General features: G+C 37.9%; 1 protein-coding gene across 3 annotated transcripts in view; it reads right to left on the bottom strand.

The window, feature by feature from the left end:
* LOC145996455 (uncharacterized) overlaps positions 1-23,746 on the bottom strand; it is a 112,954-nt gene that overhangs the window by 32,178 nt on the left and 57,030 nt on the right. The window contains exons 3-7 of one of the 3 annotated variants that reach the window (XM_083132943.1): positions 17,715-17,830; positions 10,505-10,965; positions 7,161-7,285; positions 1,705-1,810; positions 690-747 (exon numbers count right to left, since the gene is read on the bottom strand). In XM_083132943.1, the coding sequence (XP_082989069.1) occupies positions 10,834-10,965; positions 17,715-17,830 (248 nt within the window). In that variant the 3' untranslated portion in view covers positions 690-747; positions 1,705-1,810; positions 7,161-7,285; positions 10,505-10,833. Of the gene's footprint in view, positions 1-689; positions 748-1,704; positions 1,811-7,160; positions 7,286-10,504; positions 10,966-17,714; positions 17,831-23,746 lie in introns of those variants that run through there. The other 2 variants (XM_083132942.1, XM_083132946.1) reach the window with 2 other exon arrangements.

The following is a 23,746-nucleotide window of genomic DNA, read 5'->3' as shown; positions in this document are numbered from 1 at the left end:
ACATTAACATATTGTACCAATTCCTTTTCCTGACGAGGTGAGTGAGTGTTTTTCTATTGTAGGATTAGATTTCAAATGTTAACAATGCTGTACGTACACAATACGTTTATTACGTAAGTGAATGATGTGTGTACAGTTTTCATGGTCGGTATCGTAAGTTTATAACAGTTGGTTAAACTGAAATCTGTTGTTTCGGGAAATAACGCCATCATCGTGTCGGGGAATAACGCCACTCAATTTAAACTCGAAGTTACCCTATTCCAAAAGAAATAGCTGTTCTGGATCCAGATTTTAATTGTTTGCAATCGTGGGTGATAAAACCTCCGCGCGCATGGGAAGATCTCGATATCAGAATACAAAATGAAAATTCATGGGAAACTCAAAATGTGCACAGCCTCTCTTGGCAAGCTGGGGAAGTGATTTTTTTCCCACTATTTTATCCCGCTGTACTGTATTGTATTTGTATTTTTAATCTTTAGAAATACGAAAGAAAATATAATACACGATCGAACATAGGAGTGGCTGTGAACGAATCTTGATAACATACAAAAGTATAAAACTGAGAAAAACACAGGTGAAAGATCGTCCATTACATTGTAGCTTGTGGGTTACCAAGAAGTTCCCGTGTGTGTCTGGCTATCAGCAACTACTGAAGGAACTTCATTCACTATTGTACAGCAACTGCATCCAATGTTAACTCAATTTCAAACAGTGTGTGGGTTATCAAGTTCCACTCCAAAGCAACTCCTATGAAAGTAGAAAAAGAATGTTGGAGAATATTTACAATAATTTGTTATCCAATTGAGATGAGAGCAATTTATTTTGGGTTATAAACACTAAACTCGCTTTACTCCAGCTGTAGAGAATTGCCACCACATTTGAACACAAAGAAATACATTTCTCACCATTTCAGATGAAATTTAAAACAATACTAGACAATTCTGCAGGTTTCCAGCAGTTTTGCTAGTTTCATATTTCATACATTTTTCTATCTCAATGACGGAGTCAAATTTCAAATCCTGAATATCTCATGACCTTTGTTGCACCACAAGAGGACAGTGGAACTAACCAATGATCAAGAAGGAAAGATTTGTCAATCTGCAACTGATTTGTAACACAGAAATGCAGCTTTGAAGGTATAGCAGAAAGGGACTGCAAGACTAGACCAATAGACCAGACCACTTTCAAACTAGTGAAAATTTGATTTTACGTTTTTCAGGGAACCAAAATGAAGGAACTTAAAATGCAGGAAAATGTAAAATCAGGGAAAATTTTGTAGCATTTAGCTCTATTGGGACTGTGATTGTATATATATAATGCGAGAAAATGTAAAACCGGGAATCAAAGTCTAGCTTCCATTATAATGGTAATTCCTAATCAATGTGGATAAACTCGCACAAGAAGCTGCTCTTTCAGTCAACATTCTGTTTATATCATCTGCACTCAAAAGTAGCTGAAATCATCACCAAGATGCAGCTTCACTTAACTACTCACACACCCAAACACATTACATATATATACGTGAAATTTGTGGAAAATAGGAGTTTTGTTTTTCGTGTTACTGAATACATAAATAAAATAAGCCTTCAACATTATTTTTTCTACTGTTAAAAAATCAAAATTTTGGAAATCTGTAGCAATGCTAGAGTAGTGCAGAGCAATTGCTGAACTTGTCTACAAGTAGGAATCTATGAAAGAACTTACATTGGTCTCAAGCTGCCATCTGTAGACATCTGTAGAAATTTGGATCTTCTCAACTGTCACGTTGCAACTCTCGTCAAATCACGTTGTACTTCATAGGGTCTTCCAGCTTAAATGGAAAAAATGTATTCCAACATAAGAACAATTTTGATTTCCGTAACATATACTGAACAACTACAGTAATAACATATTCACTTCACATATCCCACATTCTTGTGTGAAAATGATGTGCTGGTTTGCTCTTTGCAAAACTTGTTTTAACTCCATTTTATGCAGATACACTAATCTTATTTTTCTCCCTTTCTGTTTTGAAAATATTGACTAACTGAAGTCAAGATATCCAAACAAATAAGAGAAAAATTTGGTTACTGGCAAGAACCACAATGCTAATGAAACAACACATAGAGGGGGTTAAGGTAGATGAGAATTTGTACACCTGAATTTCTGATATTTTGTGAAATATTTAAAATAAAAATTACACATTGAGGCTGCGCAGAACAAAGCGAGTCTCTCAGGCAACATTCTGTTGGTGGTTGAATTCTCATCATCTACACTCAAGAGTAGCAAATAATCTCTTGTAATCATCACAGAGACCTGGCTTGCTTTTGACCTTAAGCCTGAAATGTTGGAGATGGGCAGACTATGATTCTGTATTACTTTTATTGCCACACATATTAGTATTCTCACTATTTGTTTTTCAAGGAAACGTTTTGACATGGTAACAAGCTCATTTAGCAATCTTTCTCAGAGGCAGGCACACAGAGAGAAAGGGTGAGCAAAAGAGGGAAGGATTGAACCTTAGAGAAATAAGATATGCATGAAATTAATGATGAAACCTCAGTCGTCGTTATAGGTTTTCTATGTTCAGGTTACGCTACTCATTTGTATCTCCACAATTTCCTCACGATGGTGGGTGGCCACCACTCCTATACAGAGGTTAATGTAAGCAACCTCTGTATATCCATCATCCCCCCCCTCTACCCTTCAGGACATTTATATATATATAAAAAAAGTAAAGTGCTCCCCTGTGGTTTGCACCATGCTATGAAGGCATATAGGGGTATGAGGTGAGGGCTCCACTTTCTTGATCACGGCTGAAGGTGGGGGGTGAATGTGATCAGCACCACACACCTGGTGAGTCATTTTTCAAATTCTGAATTTGAAACCTTTGTGTGAACCTACTGTGCCACAAGGGAGCAATGGAACTATGTAATGCTCCAGAAGGAAGAATTTCTCAATCTGCCACTGATTTGTAACACCGGAATACAGCCTTTCAGTTCTAACAGATGAAGGTACATCAGAAAGGAGTGTTAAACTAGACCATTTTGAAACTTAGTGGAAATTCCTAATAAATTTGGTTAAACTTACACAAGAAGCTGATCTCTCAGTCAACATTCTGTTCACATCATCTGTAATCAAAAGTTGCTGCTGAAATCATCACCAAGATGCAGCTTCACTTAACCAAACACACACACATTACATATACATGCGATCAGAATTTAACAGTGGCAACTATTTATTCTCAAATGTTACAAAAGACACCTCAGTGAAACTTTTACAGCCATTCGATGTAGTCACCAGCATTTTTTCCCTCTGGGTCAACACTGTCCCATTGAAGACATGCAGAAGCAAGAGGCCACTGACCTTCAACCAACCATGAATACAATGGTGACTGAAATTTTGGAAGGAAGTTTAAGAAAATCACATACCCTACTGCACAATTATTTTTAGTGTATTGAGTGACACATACGTTTGCCGCAACAAATGAACATGAGTCACATAATTGACGAAACAATTTACTGCACTTTTGTATGAGGATAAGCTTCAAATTGAGAAGATATGCAGGCCTCTGGCATCCCAAAGACTAGCAGAATGAATTTGATTTAGTTTTTCTACCACTTTAGCTAATATCGACGATGAGGATGACTGACAACACGATGAAATTGATGAAGGGACATTCACAAAGAATAACCATGCCCAGGCCTGGATTTGAACCTGGGACTCCTGGCATCATAGTATGCTGTACTAATAACCATTTTATGACACTGGAGAGTAAGAGAAAAATGGAGTTCCTGTTCAAATGAAATATTGAAGGCAAGAGGTTTATTATGTATTTTATTCTTGCACATAAGCCTACATAAATATTTCACAACATGAACCTCTATATTTTATAAATAACCATTAAATTCTTGAAATCCCTTTCCTTACTATTTCTATATTAATGAAACTGATATTTCATAATTAATTATTAGTATTATATTATATATGTGTATGTCACATCACTTCAAAATTAATAAAAAAGAGCCTCCCATTCAAACATTATGATATGAAGAGAGAGGCCAGGTTTTAAACCCAGCATACATCACTGTTGATAAACTACAAAAGCATAAAAGTATAAACACAGGTGGAAGTTCGCCCATCACATTGTGGCTTATGGGTTCCCCAGATGTTCCCATGTCTTTCTGGCTATCAGCATCTACTGAGGAACTTCATTCAATATTGTGCAGCAACTGAATAATCCATTGTTACGCACCAGGCATGCATTTATTCCAATATCATCGGAATGAGCAATGCTACGAAAAAGATCTCCACCAGAAATGAAGAGTATGAATTTCTACCCATGTGGCAAGTGGAAGCGGTTTCCTAAGTTGATTATTAAGCCTTATACGATTTTTGAAAAATATGATGAAATATATTTGATGTCCCATAAGGAATCCCATGTATTCCTTATGGGACATCAACTTCAAGTTACGGCTCATCAAATGGGAGTTTCGACTTTTCCTACTACTATGACATAGTTCAATTGTCCTTTTTCTGTCCATGTACTTTTCTACATCATCGGATGTTTGATATTCCCGAGAGAACGAATAAAATAATGGTCCCATAAGCCTAGTGCATTTCTCCTTGCCTCCTATGGACATCCTTGCAGTGTTGCCAAACCTGATGTGCATAATAGAGCTAAATTTCACCATTAATATAGCTAAAGAGACTTTCAAGGAGCTAGATTAACGAAGGCTGCATAAAGTGCCTACTAGGGTAATTTTAGTTGTCAGAGGGGTGGGGGTGCTGCTATTACCCTTAGCTTTAAAGTGATGGTAATTTATTCTTAGTTTTCACCACCTAGATTTGGCGGCATCACCCATCTCAATAACCCAATGATGTTAATATAAAATCGAAAATAAAGGGTTCCCGGATAACAAAATTGTCATCTTCATCTTAGCCACAGCGCTATATATAAAAATACATGGGGAGGAAAGAAGATGTGGGTGACGCAGCCTATAGCTATACAAATATCACGTCACGTGCAAAATGTACACTCACGGCAAAAGTTGGTATTTATGGGCCGGAGCCAGTGGTGGCATCATAGTGGAGCAGAGGGCGGGTCCCACAGTTCACAGTCAAACGAGTGCACGAAAGAGCCAGATCTGGCTCCAAAATAGCGAAGTTGGCAACAGTGATCAGCAGCTGCCCCAGCGAGAAAGACCTAGGGGAAATTGTCCCTCCTCGCCTTAACTCAATTTTCAACAGAATGTGGATTATCAAGTTTTACACCCGAGCCGCTCATAAGTAGAAATAAGAATGATGGAGAATATTTATGATTCTCTGTCATCAAATTGAGATTCGAGGAATTTATATTGAGGTTGAAACACTGAACTGGTCTTACATCACCTGTACAGAATTTCCATCACATTTGGACAGAAAGAAATTGAAATGCTTGCTCTACCACAACGTGCCGAGTGTAAGGAAAAGCAACATTTGTAAATAAAATCAACTTTTAGTTCTCATGGAAAGAGTTGATTTGGATGCGTCGAGTCCAAAATTTCATATAAATCCAATCAAAAATGCAACAATGTATGGAAATCTATCACATCGTATATAGTGTAGTTGTATAGGTAACTGTTTGGCACAAATTCAATTAGAAAGGTTTGAGGCATACGCAGAAGGATAAGTACGCCATCTGTGATGGATAAGATGAGCTAGGCTGAAGTTTTCGTGATGTCTGCGTGGAATCTACTCTCGGGTCCAATGGACACACTTGGGACTCAACACTATAATTTTGTAAAGTGCCACTATATTCACGAAAAATTTGTATTCCCCTAAATATATCACAGAACAACATAATTAAGTAAAAGTCCTAGAATATCAATATTCCGCAATGCATAGTTCAGGTATAATTACCGATCATAAAATACATATGGACCCAGTTGGTAGTCCCAGGGTTAACACCGACAATGAATCTGGTCCAGGGATACATTGGACAAGTTTGTTTATCAACAGTAATAAGGAAGACATGTACTTTGATAGTTCTGGTCAGCATCTTATTCCAAATGTACTAAAATGTATAAAAAAAACAACAACTATATTTCATGGTGCATCAGTGATTCAAAACCCAAACTCATCAATGTGCGGGATTTATTGTATTATGTCTTTACATTATATGTGCCAGGGATTACCCCTAACCTATTTTCTGTCATTGTTTGGAACAAACTTAAAAAGAAATGACAGAATTGTATGGACAAAAATTTCAAGTGCTTTTCCATAATATAGGGTGAACCAGTACCTGTGTGGAGCAGAAAATACTGGAAAACATCCTGATCCTACATGTTCAATATATAAACTTGTAGTGACCAAAACTTCTGGCATCTCAAGCTTTACAGTCCAGGGAATAAAAGCTTTGTATAAAACTTACACCGACATTTGAATATAGCAGCACAGTGTTAAAGCTGTGTATTCTCTATGTAAAAGACAATAAACATGTATAACCTGAGTTGTGTTAAAGCTGTGTATTCTATATAAGTATAAAATATTAAATATGTACAATCTAGAATGTGAAACTGAAAAGCGTTGTGTTAACGCTATGTATTCTATATATGTATAACCTGACTTACAAAAAGTGTAAAGCGTTGTGTTAACGCTATGTATGTCTGTAAGACAATAATTATGTATATGTCTATAAGACAATAATTATGTATATGTCTATAAGACAATAATTATGTCTAACCCTTTGTAGAATACTTTGAATTTGTTTTCATTTTGTAATAGATTAGTGTTAGAACAATAAACTTGTATGTAGTAGACTTGTGCGTCTTTAGTTCTTTTTTTAAAAAATAAAAAGTTTTTCATGGTAAAAACCTAATATTGTTGGTGCAAACGGTCCTAGGTTCGATTCTTGTTACGGATCTTGCACAAAACACAAATAGGTTAATCGCAACTGTTACAGCAATTCAGAGTTGGGTCCAAAACAATATATTTATGCTCCCGTGAACTCTGTTATAAACTAAAAAAACATTGCTGCTGAAACACAAAATACAACCGAGATAGAACTTGACTAGTTTTTACATATCTAAATTTTATACTTTGTATTTTGGTTAAACACATTTCGGTACCATAGAAAACGCTAGTCAAATTCCATTCTCGTATCAAACTTGTACTTAGATAAAAAAAAATGCAATACTTACAACATGCACCTGCATAATGATTCTTCTTTTTTCTCAAACACCAACAGCAATCAAAATGCAATACTTATAACATGCATCTGCATAATGATTCTTCTTTCTTTCTCAAACACCAACAGCAATCACACCTGAAAAATTTACACAAAATCTGAGGACAAGTTCAGATTCCAAAGTTTAAATACCACCAAAAGCACAGCCAAAAGTTCAAGGACTCTTCCAACCACCCCTATTTTCCACATTGAAATGAAACAATTCTCAGCTCTCAGAAAATAAAAGTTTGTACCTTTAAATTCAAAATGATTGGGGGTCGTTAACTCTTGACATCTGATTTTAAAACTCGCAGCCTCTCTTTCTATTAGATAAAATTCTTACATCCACCCACCTTGAATTATATCACCTACAGTTTCTGTCCTTTTAACTTAAAATCATTTTTTTGTCCAAATTCTCCACCTGCCGATTGGTATCTTACCGCGTGTACAACCACACACTGATTCTTCTGCTTACATGGAGACTTTTAAATTATCATTTTACAATCTCTTGCCTTTTTCAAGGGACACAATCACCCACTGATACATTTTCTTTTCTACCTAAGATTGAAGCGGTTCGTATCTCTAACCACTTTATTTCCCCCAAAATGACTTCGTCTTGTATTTCTAACATCACAACAACCAGTCTCGGCAGAAACCCTTTCGTCTTGACCTACATCAACAGAGGCATCATTCTTGATACCTCACCTGAATATTAATTTGGTCTCTATGCTCACCGCGGAGTTCATCGTCTTCTATCTAGCATCTCAGATAAACTTCTTTCATAACATAGATTATTATTCCTTAGTACTATATAACCATATTACTTTATTCCTTAGTACACTATAATTATTACCAGTAGCTACATATCTGGGGATCGAGTACCGGGACCATCCAAAATCGTAATCGGACCTTTAGCATTACGCAATAGCAATCATAAACCATAAAATCTTATTTTCAATAAAAAAGTAAAAAAGTAAAGTGTTCCCCTGTGCATAGCACCACGCCATGAAGGCGTATAGGGGGTGTGGGGGTAACGCCCCACACTTTCTTGATCCGGTCGTGAGTGGGGGTGATGTGATCAGCATCACGCCCCTGACCACCTTTACCCCCCAGGGTTTCCCCCAGGTACCCATGTTATTCGACGCTGGGTGGGCGCCGGGGTCGCTTCCATCGTTAGCAAAGTTACCGGATTTGAACCGGCCGGGGATCGAACCCGGGACCTTGAGCATGGTAGTCAGACGCGTTACCGACTTATTTTCAATTTTATAAACATTAATTTTTAAAGTTTCATACATTACATACTTTACAGAAATGAACATGAAATCATATGCATAACATATAGTACCTCGAATATCCTTCTATATACATATTTTTCATAAATTAATACTCATACATACATAAAAGTTATAAATATGCAAATACATAAATGTCAATTATTCATAAACTAAAAGTGAAACTGGCCCTCTATTACCTAAAATTACAATACACTAATTGCTTCAATTTATTAGGCTATGTTCACACTAAGACTGACTGTCCTTATTGTATTCACCTACTACTTAATTTTCGGACTTTCCTGGCACCACATAGTAAACATAACAAAAGTGGTTAAGATGTATTGCCACCATGGTTATCTTGTGCCCAAAAATGAGAAATTGTGAAAAAATAATTTGATTCAGCTTAGTATAGCATAGAAACTACAGAGCAAAAATGGTATTAAACAGAAGACAGATGATTCATTTCTTAAGAAAATGACTTTGGAATCACCACACTTGGAATTACAAAACGACTTTACAGTAGTTAAGGGGGAACCATAGTGCGATAATCAATAATTATCGATTACCTTAATCGATAAGTGATCAATACATTTTTTTTTGAGTGAAAATCGATTTTTTTATTTGCTGTGGGTGGGGTTGTTTCCAAATAAGGAGATGTATGTTAGGGTATGTGGGTGGTGTTGTTAACCTAATATAGTGATTGATTGATTGATTCACGTGTTATTTTTATTTATAGTTTTCCAAATAAGGAGTTGTTTGTTTGCTTATGTGGGTGTAGTTAACCTAATATAGTGATTGATTGATAGGTATTCGATGTAAATGATGTTTGTAGATTGTTGTATTGTTAAACCTTATTATAGTTGTTAATATTATTAATAATAATATAGATTGATCGATTGTTGATATAGGTGATTGGTGATGTCATCGTTTGTAAGGGCTGCATGGTAGATGTCCCTGGTTGTAGTGTCGTGCCTGATCTGTGCTTGCTGTGTGTCTGTTGTCAGTTAATATAGGAGCGGTGTGTTTGTGGTGGGGAATGCGTGCTCATGCGGATCGAAAATAACCTGTGTGTGTGGAAGTGCAGGTGTCTGGATCAAATTTTTTGCTCTGCGTGACATGTGGGCCTGATGAAATATATCTCTCTGTGGGGGAGCGTTGACATCTGGAGGATGCGAAGCTCAAATGCCTCTTTGTGGGGTAGCGTTGGCATCTGGCCAGATCAAATATACGTCTCTGTGGGTAGCGTTGACATCTGGTCGGATGCGAGGATCGAATTTTTTGCTCTGTGGGGGATCGCAGGTGTGTGGATCAAATATATCTCTGTGGGGGAGTGTAGGTGTTGTTGTTGGCATGTGGGTGTGACCAATGTGGTGTTTGTGTGGGGAGGAGTCTCCCACGACTTAGCTGTATAAATGTGTTGTGGCAATGACGAGTTCAATGTGTCTGTCTCTGAGAGTGGAGAAGTTTTGCTGCTGCTGCTGAGTCTCAGGTGCGTATACTGTCTGTTTTACACATTACCAAAAGAGATTTGTGGGTTGTGATGTCGTCGTATCTGGGGACTGTAAAAAGTAGTCGTTCAATTCACTGTCCATACTGTAAAGACGTTCAAGTGGTTGATTTCCCAGATTGCGGGTATGCTCGTTACTACTGTGTGAATGTGAACTGTAGCGAGTATAGAATGTATGTGCTCCGTCGCGAAGGCAAGTTTTTTTCTCTGGAGGGTGCGAAGACAGATACATGGCGGAGAGAGACCGCAAAGAAAGAAAGTGCAGCTAAGTGAAACATTTTCTACCTGGCTACAGGATCGTGACGAAGTCGACAGAGGCAGCGACACAGCTGAGAACGAGGGCAGCGGTGGCGAGAGCTGCAGTAGACAAAGACGAAGACGAAGGAAGGACGAGTTGAAAGTGATAGCGGAAGTAGAATGGGAGGGTACCCCACTGCTAGCATCAGAATTGTTACACGAGTAAGACAAGATGGTGAGTACAATAAATAATAACACTTAAATGTTGTTAGAAAAATAAATTTAAAAAAAAGTACTTACGGGGAGCTTATGTTTGAAAAAGCAAGCGTGTAGAGGAAAAGAAGGGGAAATGAGGGTAGAGGAAGAAGGGTAGAGGAATAAAGGTTATTGTTGGGGGTAGTACCCTGCTAGATCAATAAAATCAGGGACTTGGAGGTCTTCAATAGGTTCAAATATGTCCACCAAGCTGTCCGAGGGTGAGGGTGTTTCTAACAGGTGGTGGTGGTGGTGGGGAGTAGGTGTAGGAAGAGTTTGGGGATGGAGGTGTTGGTGCATGTGGGTGAGGTGTGGGAGGTCTATGATGGAATTCTTGTTGGGGTTCTAAAATACACCCTAGGAAAAGGTTCTCATCAGCTTGAATGTAAGGGTGATCCGGTGGGACATAATAGACGTTGACCTCTCTTTCTACCACGCATCTCGTTCTCCGCACCACCCGCCCTCCTACTTCTAGTCTCCACCTCTAAAAGTTCCTGGGTGACAACCTGTAAAAAAAATAGGGAATGTAGTGAAAAAGAAGTAGTAGTTATGTTTTGTATTTACAAGTGTGTGTTGAGAGAGGTATTTTAAGTTTTGTTTTCTTTGCAGACATCGTCACCAGTTCTGTTTCCCGGGGACTACTGTCTACCATGCAAAAGAATCCACGTGATGGGAGAAAGGTGTGGTAAGAATGAGGTTGACGAGTCGGCATACTATTTGGAAGCTCTGACAAGGAAAGGAGGAGGGATCGAGAACCTAATCAAAGTATTGGAGAGCAAAGCACAATCAATCGAGAAGGATATTCAGGGACTGGTGGCCCTGTACCAGACTATGAAATTACTACAGAAGTCGTGCCCCAAAATAGAAATGTTTTTTGCAAGTGTAGTGAATGAGGAGCCCATAAGGTCCTACTACACAATGCGAAGTGCGTATGATTTGTACAAACTATTCAAGATGCAGAACTTTGCTGGAGCAGATAAGTCTCTCAAAACTAAATACAGAATGTAGTCAATGTAGCCCTGTGCCCAAAATAGAAATATTTCTTTTGTTTGTTTGTTTGCAAGTGTGTGGTGAACCCATAAGGTCCTACTACACTATTACAGAATGTAGCCAATCGAGAGGGATATTCAGGATTGGTGGCCCTGTATCAGACTATGAAGTTGTGTCCCAAATAGAAGTGTATTTTTGCAAGTGTGTGTTATGAACCCATAAGGTCCTATGATATGTATAAACTATTCAAGAAGCAGATAAGTCTCTTGCTGTAGAACGTGTGTGTAAAACCAAATAAAGAAAAGGTTTTTCTGAACACTGTTTGTTTGTTTACCTCAATCTAGAGTTTGGAATAGCTGTGTATATGTTTACTGTTTTGTTTGGGGAGAGAGAGAACTAATTTTTCAATGCATAAAGCTACTTCTCTCTTCTCTGTAAAGCAAACAACTTAACTCTTGCATATAAGTGAAACAACTGAATTGTACAACAAAAGAAAGTGTCATATCTCCTTACATTATCAATGGGATTTCTGCTTCAGTGCAGTATATCCAAGTGAGGTACTGTGAAACTGACAACATGCAGTTATACCATTAATGCTGATGGAAAGGGTATGTAGGTATTAGAAATTTAATGCAAGGAATTTATAGAATTACATTGTATAGGTACCTGATTTAGCTAACCACACATTAAAACAGGAACACACTAATAATAAAAGCTTCTGAAAGTTCATATACGAGGGGCATCCTAAAAAAGCTCCAATATACGCAGCACTAGTGGTCGGAGAGCGACACAGACACATGCAGGCAGGAAGAAGTGGCATGTAGCTGTAATCTGGTACAGTTGAAATGCAGCCGTTTTAGGACAGTTGTAGGTTAAAGATTGCAGCTCTCATACAGTCTCCCACCGACTGCGATGTAGCGTACTTTGCACGCTCAGAATTTGGCACAGAACCACCAGCAATCCTGTGAGGTATGCAGAATGGACATCGTGAGTGATAGTATGGTCAGACGATAGTGCAGACAATTCACGGAAGGCCAATCGAATGTGCACAACACCATACAGTTGAGTACACAGGAGCCCTTTGCATCACTTCAGGTGAGAGCTCTTGGACCACTCCCTGTACAGCCCTGGCCTTGAATGTACAGACTTTCATCTCTTTGTTTAACTGAAGAGGTTTCTGGCAGGGCAAGGATTTGATAGCTACACTGCGGTAGAGATAGTTCCAGTCATTGCTGTCAGACACATATACCATGGGTATACAAAATTTAGTGCCATGCTACGACAAATGCCAGAACAACAGTGGTGATTATGCCGAAAATTAGGTTAGGACTCACTGTTACTAATGCAATAAATTACAACTGATATTCTTCTTTTACTTATGCCTAATCGGTAGGGACCTTGATATTTTTTTTTTCAAATTGGTGCATTTCCTTATTTTTTATTTTTTACTATATGGTGTTATTTTTCCCAAAATTCACATTTTCAGTTTAGCACATTTTCTGGCAAATATCTGAAATTATACCTTCATGGTGTTTTTAAACTACTGTTTCAAATGGTAAGTCACATGGCTTACGCTTCTTCGTGATGAGTTTCATATCTTGAAAGTTATTTTGGGAAAGTTATTTTCCATACCACTTTTTTTTTAATTTTAAGATAAGGAATAATAATGGAATTTTTCCCCTATATACTGAAGGGTGCATAATGACCATAAGTGGCAACGCACCCAAAAAATTAAAATCAATCGATCTCACATGACAGATACCGATATATCATGGCACCAAAAATTGGCATTATCTTTTTTTGACTTGTTAGTGTTACGTTTTCCAAAATTCGCGTTTTTGTTTTAGAACATTTATCTGCCAAATATACCGGAACTTAATACTCCATTGTGCTTTTAAACTATTATTTTAAATTGTAGGTCACATGGTCTAAGTATTTTCGTGACATTTTGATATGTTTGAACAGATTTTTGAGGAAGTAAAAGTAAAATGCTCCCCTGCACTTTTCCATTAAGGTGTATAGTGGTGTGGAGTTAGGACCCCACACTTTCTTGATTACGGCTGAAGGTGGGGGTGATGTGATCAGCACCATGCTCCTGGCTACCTTTATCCCTCAAAGTTTCCTCAAGGTACCAGTTTCATATGATGCTGGGTGGGTGCCGGAGCAGTTTGAATAGGTGGAAAATATCCCGGTTCTCCCCCCCAGGGGATTGACCCCGGGTCTCTTGCATAGTAGTCAAGACGCCCTAATGACCGAGTTCCATTATTACTCGCTCGACAAATGCCGATGGTGCGCACTTAGCTTGGTAATTCAAAACATATCTCGTGCAACAAATACGAAGATGTGGCTCCCGTGTGACTGTAGATATGCACTCGATCTCCTCTTAGAACCCTGCCACTTTGCTCTGTGATGCAAATGATTTTGATAGAAGTTGAAAAAATCGTGGGAAATACATGATTTAATGTGGCTGTCGGAATTATTCCATGTACGTATAACTCTATAGTTTACTCTTCGAGTAAAATGTTGGAAAACTTGCATGTTCTATGTACACAAACATGGCCTAGAAAAGACAAGAACGTTGGATTTCATGGAATTTTTCGTTGTTTTAGGACATTTTTTTAAAAAAAATCGATAGAAACGCCAACAATTAGCATTTTATGCCAAATTCGTGTTATTTTGAACGGGCGAAAAATGTGTCCAGACATCACTGCACATTCACAAACACATCTTCGCAGCAATTACCATTTTTCAGGGTTTTCGCGTTTGCAAAAAATCAATGTCCCTACTAATTGGAATATACTTTCTGGCCACCCCAGTAAATCAGTAGATCGGAAGTGAAAATTTAGCAGGGCTGGCAGAGAAAGTCAATTCTTGAAGAAAGTGATTTGCTTTTATGATTGAATGAATCGATTCTTCTTTGTAGCTAATCAGTGGTGATTTATTCATTCTAGTTTTTTTTACTTTTAACCAGTTATTTTTTTAAAAAGAGATTTACCTACATTTCGGAGGCTGAATCTGCCTCCATCTTCAGGGTAGCATGTAGTCATTAGTTCACATAAATGGTTGTCTAGGAGGATTATTCTTGGTGGCCTAGGCTCCACCGCATCTGTCAGTCGGACCTCTATATACAAATAATTGCCAGGTAAGATTATGAGTGGCCCAGGCTCCACTTTGTTAGGTGGTCACTACGTCGAGGTCACGACCTCCTAGGCAACCATTTATGTGACCTAACGACTACACGCTACCCTGAAGACGGAGGCAGATTCAGCCTCCGAAACGTAGGTAAATCTTTTTTTAAAAAATAACAGTGGTTAAAAGTCCAAAAAACTAGAATGAATGATTCGAATATTTATTATTAGTATTTTATTTCATATTATAGGACGTTAACTTCACTCAGTGAGAGATTAATGACCATCTCTCACGAGTTTAAACAGACAGGACAGAGAGTGGCGTTACTTTCATTGCAATACTAGTGTTGCAGTAAATTTGAGGTTGCGAGCATGTACTTGCTAATTTTTATAACGTTAACTTATTCGTGAGAGTATTCAATTATATTCAATATATATCCCGTTTTGTTGGATTTTTCTTGATATCTAAGAATAGTAACTATGTATGTTAACTTGTGCGAAACCAGTAATACGTCAGAATGATGAAAGAAGACCTTCATAAGCACTGCTACATTAAATAAGGTGAAGTGAGCCAGAAGAGTAATAAAATTCCAGCAGCATATTTGCAGTCTAAAGCTCTTCTTGTTTATGCATGCAATTTTTGTTGGATGTTGCAGTCCATGCAATTTCTGTTGCATGTTGTAGTGAGATACTTTGTCGGGTGGCGATATTCGACAAAAATCGTATGTATCAATGGAACCTATTTGTTTCCATGTTCCTTCAATTTGTCCAACAAAATGCCTTCCTACGATGTCCGACAACTACGGACGGCGCCACCCACTCTTATCCCCTCCATCTGTTGACAAGTCCCCTTACTACCCCCATACTGACAATGGTGCTGATTACGAAATGAATGTGCTTTTTGGACCTTCATACTCTTATGTTTGGGTGGGAAGCAAGCCTGGAAAATTCATATTGATGACCAGCTCCCCCCCCCCTCTCTGCAACATATCCATGCCACATTTCCAAACAAAGTTTCACAATTTGGCTCATTATTCAACTTGTATGGCACCCAGCAACATGAAACATGTTTCAATCTCTTTGGAAACGTCCATTCTTTGAAGGGAACACTAATGTTTGTGCCTTCTCCCTAACAAAGTGGGAGACGAGGGGGCAAACTCCAAATTTTTATGTTGTTTTTTTTATTGAAATTCAGTGGTCCCGAGCCCAAACTCCCCTTCCTCGGTTTGGCATTCTGAATTGTACACGATTGCATGCTCTGATGTTTTAGCTGAAAAACAAAACTTGTCTGAAGTAGATTGCTCCCATAGTGCCCGAGTTATGACAATTTTCCTCCAAAAATGAAAATTACAAATTTTTCGTAAAATTTTTTTTAAAAAAAAATCAATTTTGGATTACTATTCAACTTGTATGGCACCCAAGAACATGAAACATGTTTCATTCTCTTTGGAAACATCCGTTCTTTTAAGGGAATATTAAGGTCTACACCTTCTCTCCAAAATAGTTGGAGAAGAGGGGGCAAACTCCAGATTTCTGATTTTTCCCATTGAAATTCGGGGGTTGCAACCTTCAAACCCCCCTCCTTCCTCGGTTTGGCATTCTGTATTGTACACGGTTGCATGCTCTGATGTTTTAGCTGTAAAACAAAACTTATTTGAAGTAGATTTCTCCCATAGTGCCCAAGTTATAACAATTTTCCTCCAAAAATGTAAAATTACCTATTTTTCGTAGAAAAAAAACAACACATTTTGGCTTAATATTCAACTTGTATGGCACCCAAGAACATGAAACATGTTTTATTCTCTTGAGAAATGTCCAATCTTTGAAACAAATATTTAAGTTCGCGCCTTCTCCCCAAAATAGCAGAAGAGGGGGCAAACTACACATTTTTATGATTTTTTCATTGAAATTGGGGGGTTGCACCCCCCAAACCCCTCTTCCTCGTTTCGGTATTCTGAATTTTACACGATGTTTTAGCACATGCACTGATGTTTTAGCCGTAAAACAAAAGTTATCTGAGGAAGATTGCTCCCATAGTGCCAGAGTTATAACAATTTTTCTCCAAAGAGTGTTCGAATTTAAAATTCCCGCCGAGAAGGTCAATGAAGACGAAATTCCCTGACATTTCCCTGACTTTTTTTTTGACACCTCAAATTCCCTGACTTTTCCCGTTTTTCCAGGTCTGTTGCCACCCTGAGCAAATAATCTCTTCTAATCATCACAGACAGCTGGTATGCTTTTCACCTTAACTTTGAAAAAGAAATGTTTACAGATAATTTTATGAAGGAATAAACAGGGAAAATCCATGTCATGATTGGGGGATGGCATTGATACTGTGAGCTAGGATTCACTGAAACTTCACTGAATACTATACAATTCTGCATGTTTCCAGCAGTTTTGCTAGTTTCACATTTCACACATTTTTCTATCTCAATGACGGAGTCAAATTTCAAATCCTGAATACCTCATGACCTTTGTTGCACCACAAGAGAACAGTGGAACTAACTAATGATCAAGAAGGAAAGATCTGTCAATCTGCAATTGATTTGTAACAGAGAAATGCAGCTTTGAAGGTATAGCAGAAAGGGACTGCAAGACTAGACCATTAGACCAGACCATTTTGAAACTACAGTGAAACCTTGATTTTATGTTTTTCAGGGAACCAAGATGAAGGAACTTAAAATGCAGGAGAATGTAAAATCATGGAAAATTTTGTAGCATTTTGCTCTATTTTGACTGTGATTGTTTGTATAATGCGGGAAAATGTAAAACCGGGAATCAAAGTAGAGCTTCCACTATATAACAATTCCTAATAAATGTGGTTTAACTTGCACAAGAAACTGCTCTTTCAGTCAACATTCTGTTTATATCATCTGCACTCACAAGTAGCTGAAATCATCACCAAGACGCAGCTTCACTTAACTACTCACACACCCAAACACATTACATATACGTGTGATTTGTGGAAAACAGAGTTTTGTTTTTCGTGTTACTGAATACATAAATAAAATAAGCCCTCTCAACATTATTTTTCCTACTGTTAAAAAAACTAAATTTTGGAAACCTGTAGCAATGCTAGAGTGGTGCAGAGCAATTGCTGAACTTGTCTACTATTAGGAATCTATGAAAGAACTTACATTGGTCTCAAGCTGCGTTAAAATTATTTCCACAGGCATCTGCAGAACTTTGGATCTCCTCAACTGTAAAGTTGCAACTCTGGTCAAATCAAGTTGTACTTCATAGGGTCTTCCAGCTTAAATGGAAAAAATGTATTCCAACATAAGAACAATTTTGATTTCCATAACATGTACTGAACAACTACAGTATTACATGTTCACTTCACATATCCCACATTCTTGTGTGAAAATGATGTGCTTGTTTGCTTTTGAAAAACTTGTCTTAACTCCATTTTATGCACAGAGCCGCTAATCATATATTTCTCCCTCGCCGTTTTGAAAATATTGACTAACTGAAGTCACGATATTCAAACAAATAAGAAAACAGAAAAACGTGGTTACTGGCAAGAGCCACAATGCTAATGAATCAACAGAAAGAGCAGTGACGTGCACTCAGGAGTAGCTAGTCTAGCAGAGATAGATCAATCAATCTCACGTCTCTAATTATTATTTTCAAATCACAATATTTATTGCCTTGAATGAAGCCTCAGTTCATATGCAACACTTCTTTACACGCGCTTCTCATCCCTCGATGTGATCAGCTGACAAGGCTGGATACCCTAGCTGGCTCTTCTTCCGGCTTACCAGTTCCAGGTATAGACAACTGCCCGAAGCAAAAGGGAAGATTTCTGCCTGTACTTCCCTTGCTCCCTCTCCCCCTACTTCAATGGTTGAAAACCCGTGGTTTCAGGTCCTCCAGTCTATCTCCTATATGACAGATAGGGGACTGGTTTCCCTTCGATTCCTTTGTAAATCCTCTAAACAACTCAGGGGAAAATTTTCTGCAGCACTTATGTTCTCTGATTTTACACAACCTTTTAAACTTTGTACAATATGTATGGATAATATGTGATGTAGTTTTATTTGTATATGAATGGGAACGTACTTGTATTATGTGCAGACAAAAATGTTATGATTTCTTTTCTCTTTTTTTTCAAATATAGAATATATAATGATTAAATAACAAATAGGCTATCTAGCTCTCATGTTAGTAGTGTTTTATTTAAATATGCTAATAATTTGGCATCCAATAAAAAATGGGTAAGCTAAACAGTCATAAATACGGATGTATTAATTTGGACAAGAAAACGCGCTTTCTAATTGGTTTGGTTTATTTTACTTCACCTTTCTGCCACATTTGGTTATCGCGAAAATGAGGATGAGTGATGAAATAATGAAATTGATGAAGGGACCTCAGAAAGAACAATTCAGGCTTGGATTCGAACCCGTGACGACCGTGCATTCCTGTTCCAGTGTGTTGTACTCTGCAGTGAATAATGAAATAATTTGGAATGAAAAATGTATCCCAGAACTCAAAAAGCCAAATAAATATCAGCGAAGAAAGTAGAAAAAAGTGTGTTTTGTTACCTGCTTATCTCCTCTAATATATTGAATTTTTGCCACCTCCCATCGCTTTTTCTAGCTGTACAGATTTAATCGCGATAACTAGCTAATGAGCTTATGGAATTCACGAGGGACAATCATAAACAGAGAACTCTGGACTCCTGATTTCACAGTGCCCTGCAGATGCATTGGGAGGAAATTATTTGTATTTCCCCCCCCCCCCTTTCTTTAGCGTTGCTTTCCATGACTTTACCTAAATTCTGCCATGACGATGAACGTTGATTAAATTAAACGGATACAGAGTGGTTACAAAGGAACACTCATGCACAGGCCAGGGCTCGAGCCCGGATCCTTCAATAACGAGATTGTGAGATGGAGAAATTAGGGAAATCAAGCAATGCAAATTTTTTTAGAAAAACGTTAATCACATACAAATATGGTGTTTCAAAAATCCAATTGAAATTTACGTTCCACTGAGTAAATATGCAGTTTGCTTTACCGATACCCACATATCCGAATAGTTAGAGCTTTCAACTCATCTCTGTTGTCAGCCGACCTCCGTAGAGGAGTGCAAGTGGCCCCAGATCGGTACCCGGTGAAGGCACATAGTGGTTCGGATCCCACTTTAAACTGTAGGTCCAGTCCCGATTAGCTTTTATGAACATAAAGTGGATTTAAACACCAAATCAACCAGTCACGGGGGAGTGGTTATCACTGCATGCTATTACACCAGGAGTTCCGGGTTTGAACCCCGACCTCGGAATGGGTGCTATTTGTGTTTCTCTCTCCATTCATTGTATTGTATCATCTTCGCGATTAACAAAATGTGCCAGCGACGTTAAGTAGCATAAATCAAATCATTGATTGATTTAGTTTGTTTTACTTCGCTTTTCCTACACTTTTGGCTAATTGTCAAGATGATACGATAAAATTGATGAAGGGACAAACACAAATAACACCCATGCCCAGGTCGGGGTTCGAACCCGGGATCTCTGGCTTAATAGTCAAATCAACTTGTTTTAGATTTTCGAAAGTGGGTGGGATTAACACGTGCTTCTTTTCAGTAGTCTTTCCTCATTTTGCAATCCCTTCCTTTCTTTGACGTTATATTTTTAGGAATACTAGACCCTAAAGGGGCAGGGGGGATTATGACACACACCAACCTCCCTTCGGCACGCCACTGATTGCTATCTCATCATCTACAGTCAAGAGTAGCAAATAATCTCTTGTAATCAGCACAGAGACCTGGCTTGCTTTTGACCTCAAGTCTGAAATGTTGGAGATGGGCAGACTATAATTCTGTATTACTTTATTGCCACACATACTAGTATTCTCACTATTTGTTTTTCAAGAGAACGTTTTGACATGGTAACAAGCTCATTTAACAATCTTTCTCAGAGGCAGGGAGACACAGAGAGAAGAGGTGAGCAAGAGAGAGGGAAGGATTGAACCTTAGAGAAATAAGATATGCATGAAATTAATGATGAAACCTCAGTCGTCGTTATAGGTTTTCTATGATCAGGTTACGCTACTCATTTGTAGCTCCACAATTTCCTCACGATGGTGGGTGGCCGCCACCACTCCTATACAGAAGCTAATGTAAGCAACCTCTGTATATCCATCATCCCCCCCTCCTCCCTTCACGACAGTTTATATAAAAAAAGTAAAGTGCTCCCCTGTGCTTTGCACCATTCCATTAAGGCATATAGGGGGTATGGGGTGAGGTCCCACTTTCTTGATCATGGCTGAAGGTGGGGGTGATGTGATCAGCACCACACACCTTGCCGCCTTTATCCCCCCCCCCAACCCAGATTTGCCGCATGCTAGTCAGGCAAAACATTACACACGATAATAAATTTATTTTCTGTTAAATATTGTAACAAATATAACAGTGTTCAAAACAGAAATATGTGTCTGATGTAGGCAGTGTTCTCCCAAATTGTTACACCAACAAATGTGTTTTCTTGCTCATAAACAACAACATATTAGAAGAAAGAATATAGTTCTTTATTGCATTTATTCACTCACTATATTTTTGTATGGACTTTGCTCCACTCATCCTGTCATCTTTTGCATTTAGCCTTATTTGCTTCTCCAAAATGCATGGGAAGCAAAGGCGAAGTTACACCTAGAGCTTCAGACAAGCATGTGACATTTATGATAAACTCAAGATGGAATTTTAATATACTAAGTGTGATTGCCATAGCAATAGTTATTGCTAAAATGGCATATTTCAGACATTTCTATCTCAATTTTTGAGTCCTTTTTCAAATTCTGAATTTGAAACCTTTGGGAAAAAAAAAATGTGAACCTATTGTGCCACAAGGGAGCAATGGAACTATCTAATGCTCCAGAAGGAAGGATTTGTTAATCTGCCACTGATTTGTAACACCGGAATACAGGTTTTCAGTTCGAACAGATAAAAGTATACAAGAAAGGGAGTGAAAGACTAGACCATTTTGAAACTATGTGGTATTTTCAAATAAATTTGGTTACACTTACACAAGAAGCTGATCTCTCAGTCAACATTCTGTTCACATCATCTGTAATCAAAAGTTGCTGCTGAAATCATCACCAAGATGCAGCTTCACTTAACCAAACACACACACATTACATGGGATGAGAATTTAAGAGTGGCAACTATTTATTCTCAAATAATACAAAACAGTCACCTCTGTGAACCTTTTACAGGCCCTCGATGTAGTCACAGCATTTTTTCCCTCTGGCTCAACACTGTCCCATTGAAGATATGCAGAAGCGAGAGGCCACTGGCCTTCAACCAACCATGCTTACAATGGTGACCGAAACTTTGAACCCCTTGGCTGTTTTCATTATGTATCGGGGAGAGTGGCTCAATGCAATGAAGGAAGTTTAAGAAAATCACATACCCTACTGCACAATTCTATTTAGTGTATTGAGTGACACATACGTTTGCTGCGTCAAATGAACATGAGTCATATAATTAACACGAAACAATTCACTCTGCTTTTGTATGAGGATAAGCTTCAAATTGAGAAGATATGCAGGCCTCTGGCATCCCAAAGAAGAGCAGAATGGATTTGATTTAGCTTATCTGCCACTTAACTGACATTTTCATAATTAATTATTAGTATTATATTATATATGTTAATGTCACATCACTTCAAAATTAATAAAAAAAGAGCCTCCCATTCGAACATTATGATATGAAGAGAGAGACGAGGTTTTGAACCCAGCATACGTCACTGTTGATAACCCACAAAAGCATCAAAGTATGAACACAGGTGGAAGTTCACCCATCACATTGTGGCTTATGGGTTCCCCAGATGTTCCCATGTCTTTCTGGCTATCAGCGTCTACTGAGGAACTTCATTCAATATTGTGCAGCAACTGAATCCATTGTTAACTCAATTTTGAACACAATGTGGATTATCAAGTTTTACACCCGAGCTGCTCATAAGTAGAAATAAGAATGATGTAGAATATTTATGATTCTCTGTCATCAAATTGAGATTAGAGGAATTTATACTGAGTATAAAACACTGAACTCATCTTACATCACCTGTACAGAATCTCCATCACGTTTGGACAGAAAGAAATTGAAATGCTTGCTCTACCACAATATGTGCCGAGTGTAAGGAAAAGCAACATTTGTAAATAAAATCAACTTTTATTTCTCATGGAAAGAGTTGATTCGGATCTGTAGAATCCAAAATTTTATATAAATCCAATTAAAAATGCAACAATGTTTGGAAATCTATCAAATCTTATATAGTGTAGTTGTATAGGTTAACTGTTTGGCACAAATTCATTTAGAAAGGTTTGAAGCATACGCAGAAGGATAAGTACGCCATCTGTGATAGATAAGATGAGCTAGGCTGAAGTTTTTGTAATGTCTGTATAGAATCTACTCTCAGGTCCAATGGACACACTTGAGACTCAATGCTATAATTTTGTAAAGTGCCACTACATTCACGAAAAATTTGTATTCCCCTAAATATATCACAGAACAACATAATTAAGTAACAGTCATAGAATATCAATATTCCGCAATGCATAGTTCAGGTATAATTACCGATCATAAAATACATATAGGTCCAGTGGACCCAGTTGGTAGCCCAGGGTAAACACCGACAATGAATCTGGTCCAGGGATACATTTAACAAGTTTGTCTATCAACAGTAATAAGGAGGACATGTACTTTGATAGTTTTGGTCCGCATCTTATTCCAAATGTACTAAAATGTATAAAAAAAAAAAAACTATATTTCATTGTGCATTAGTGAAACAGTGATTTAAAACCCAAACTCATCAATGTGCAGGACTTATTGTATTATGTTTTTACATTATATGTGCCAGGGATTACCCCTAACCTATTTTCTGTCATTGTTTGGAACAAACTTAAAAAGAAATGACAGAATTGTAAGGACAAAAATTTCAAGTGCTTTTCCAGAATATAGGGTGAAAATAGAACCCGTACCTGTGTGGAGCAGAAAATACTACAAAAGTATCCTGATCCTACATGTTCAATACATAAACTTGTAGTGACAAAAATAAAAATAAACTTCTGGCGTCTCGAGCTTGACAGTCCACAGAAAAAAAGCTTTGTATAAAACTGGCACTGTCATTTGAATATAGCAGCACAGTGTTAAAGCTGAGTATTCTCTATGT

The sequence above is a fragment of the Lepisma saccharinum genome, chromosome 12 (assembly GCF_977018435.1).
Source record: "Lepisma saccharinum chromosome 12, izLepSacc3.1, whole genome shotgun sequence".
In the NCBI taxonomy this organism is placed as follows: Eukaryota; Metazoa; Arthropoda; class Insecta; order Zygentoma; family Lepismatidae; genus Lepisma; species Lepisma saccharinum.
Note: the sequence above shows the minus strand (reverse complement) of the source record. Positions and strands in the feature narration are given on the sequence as shown.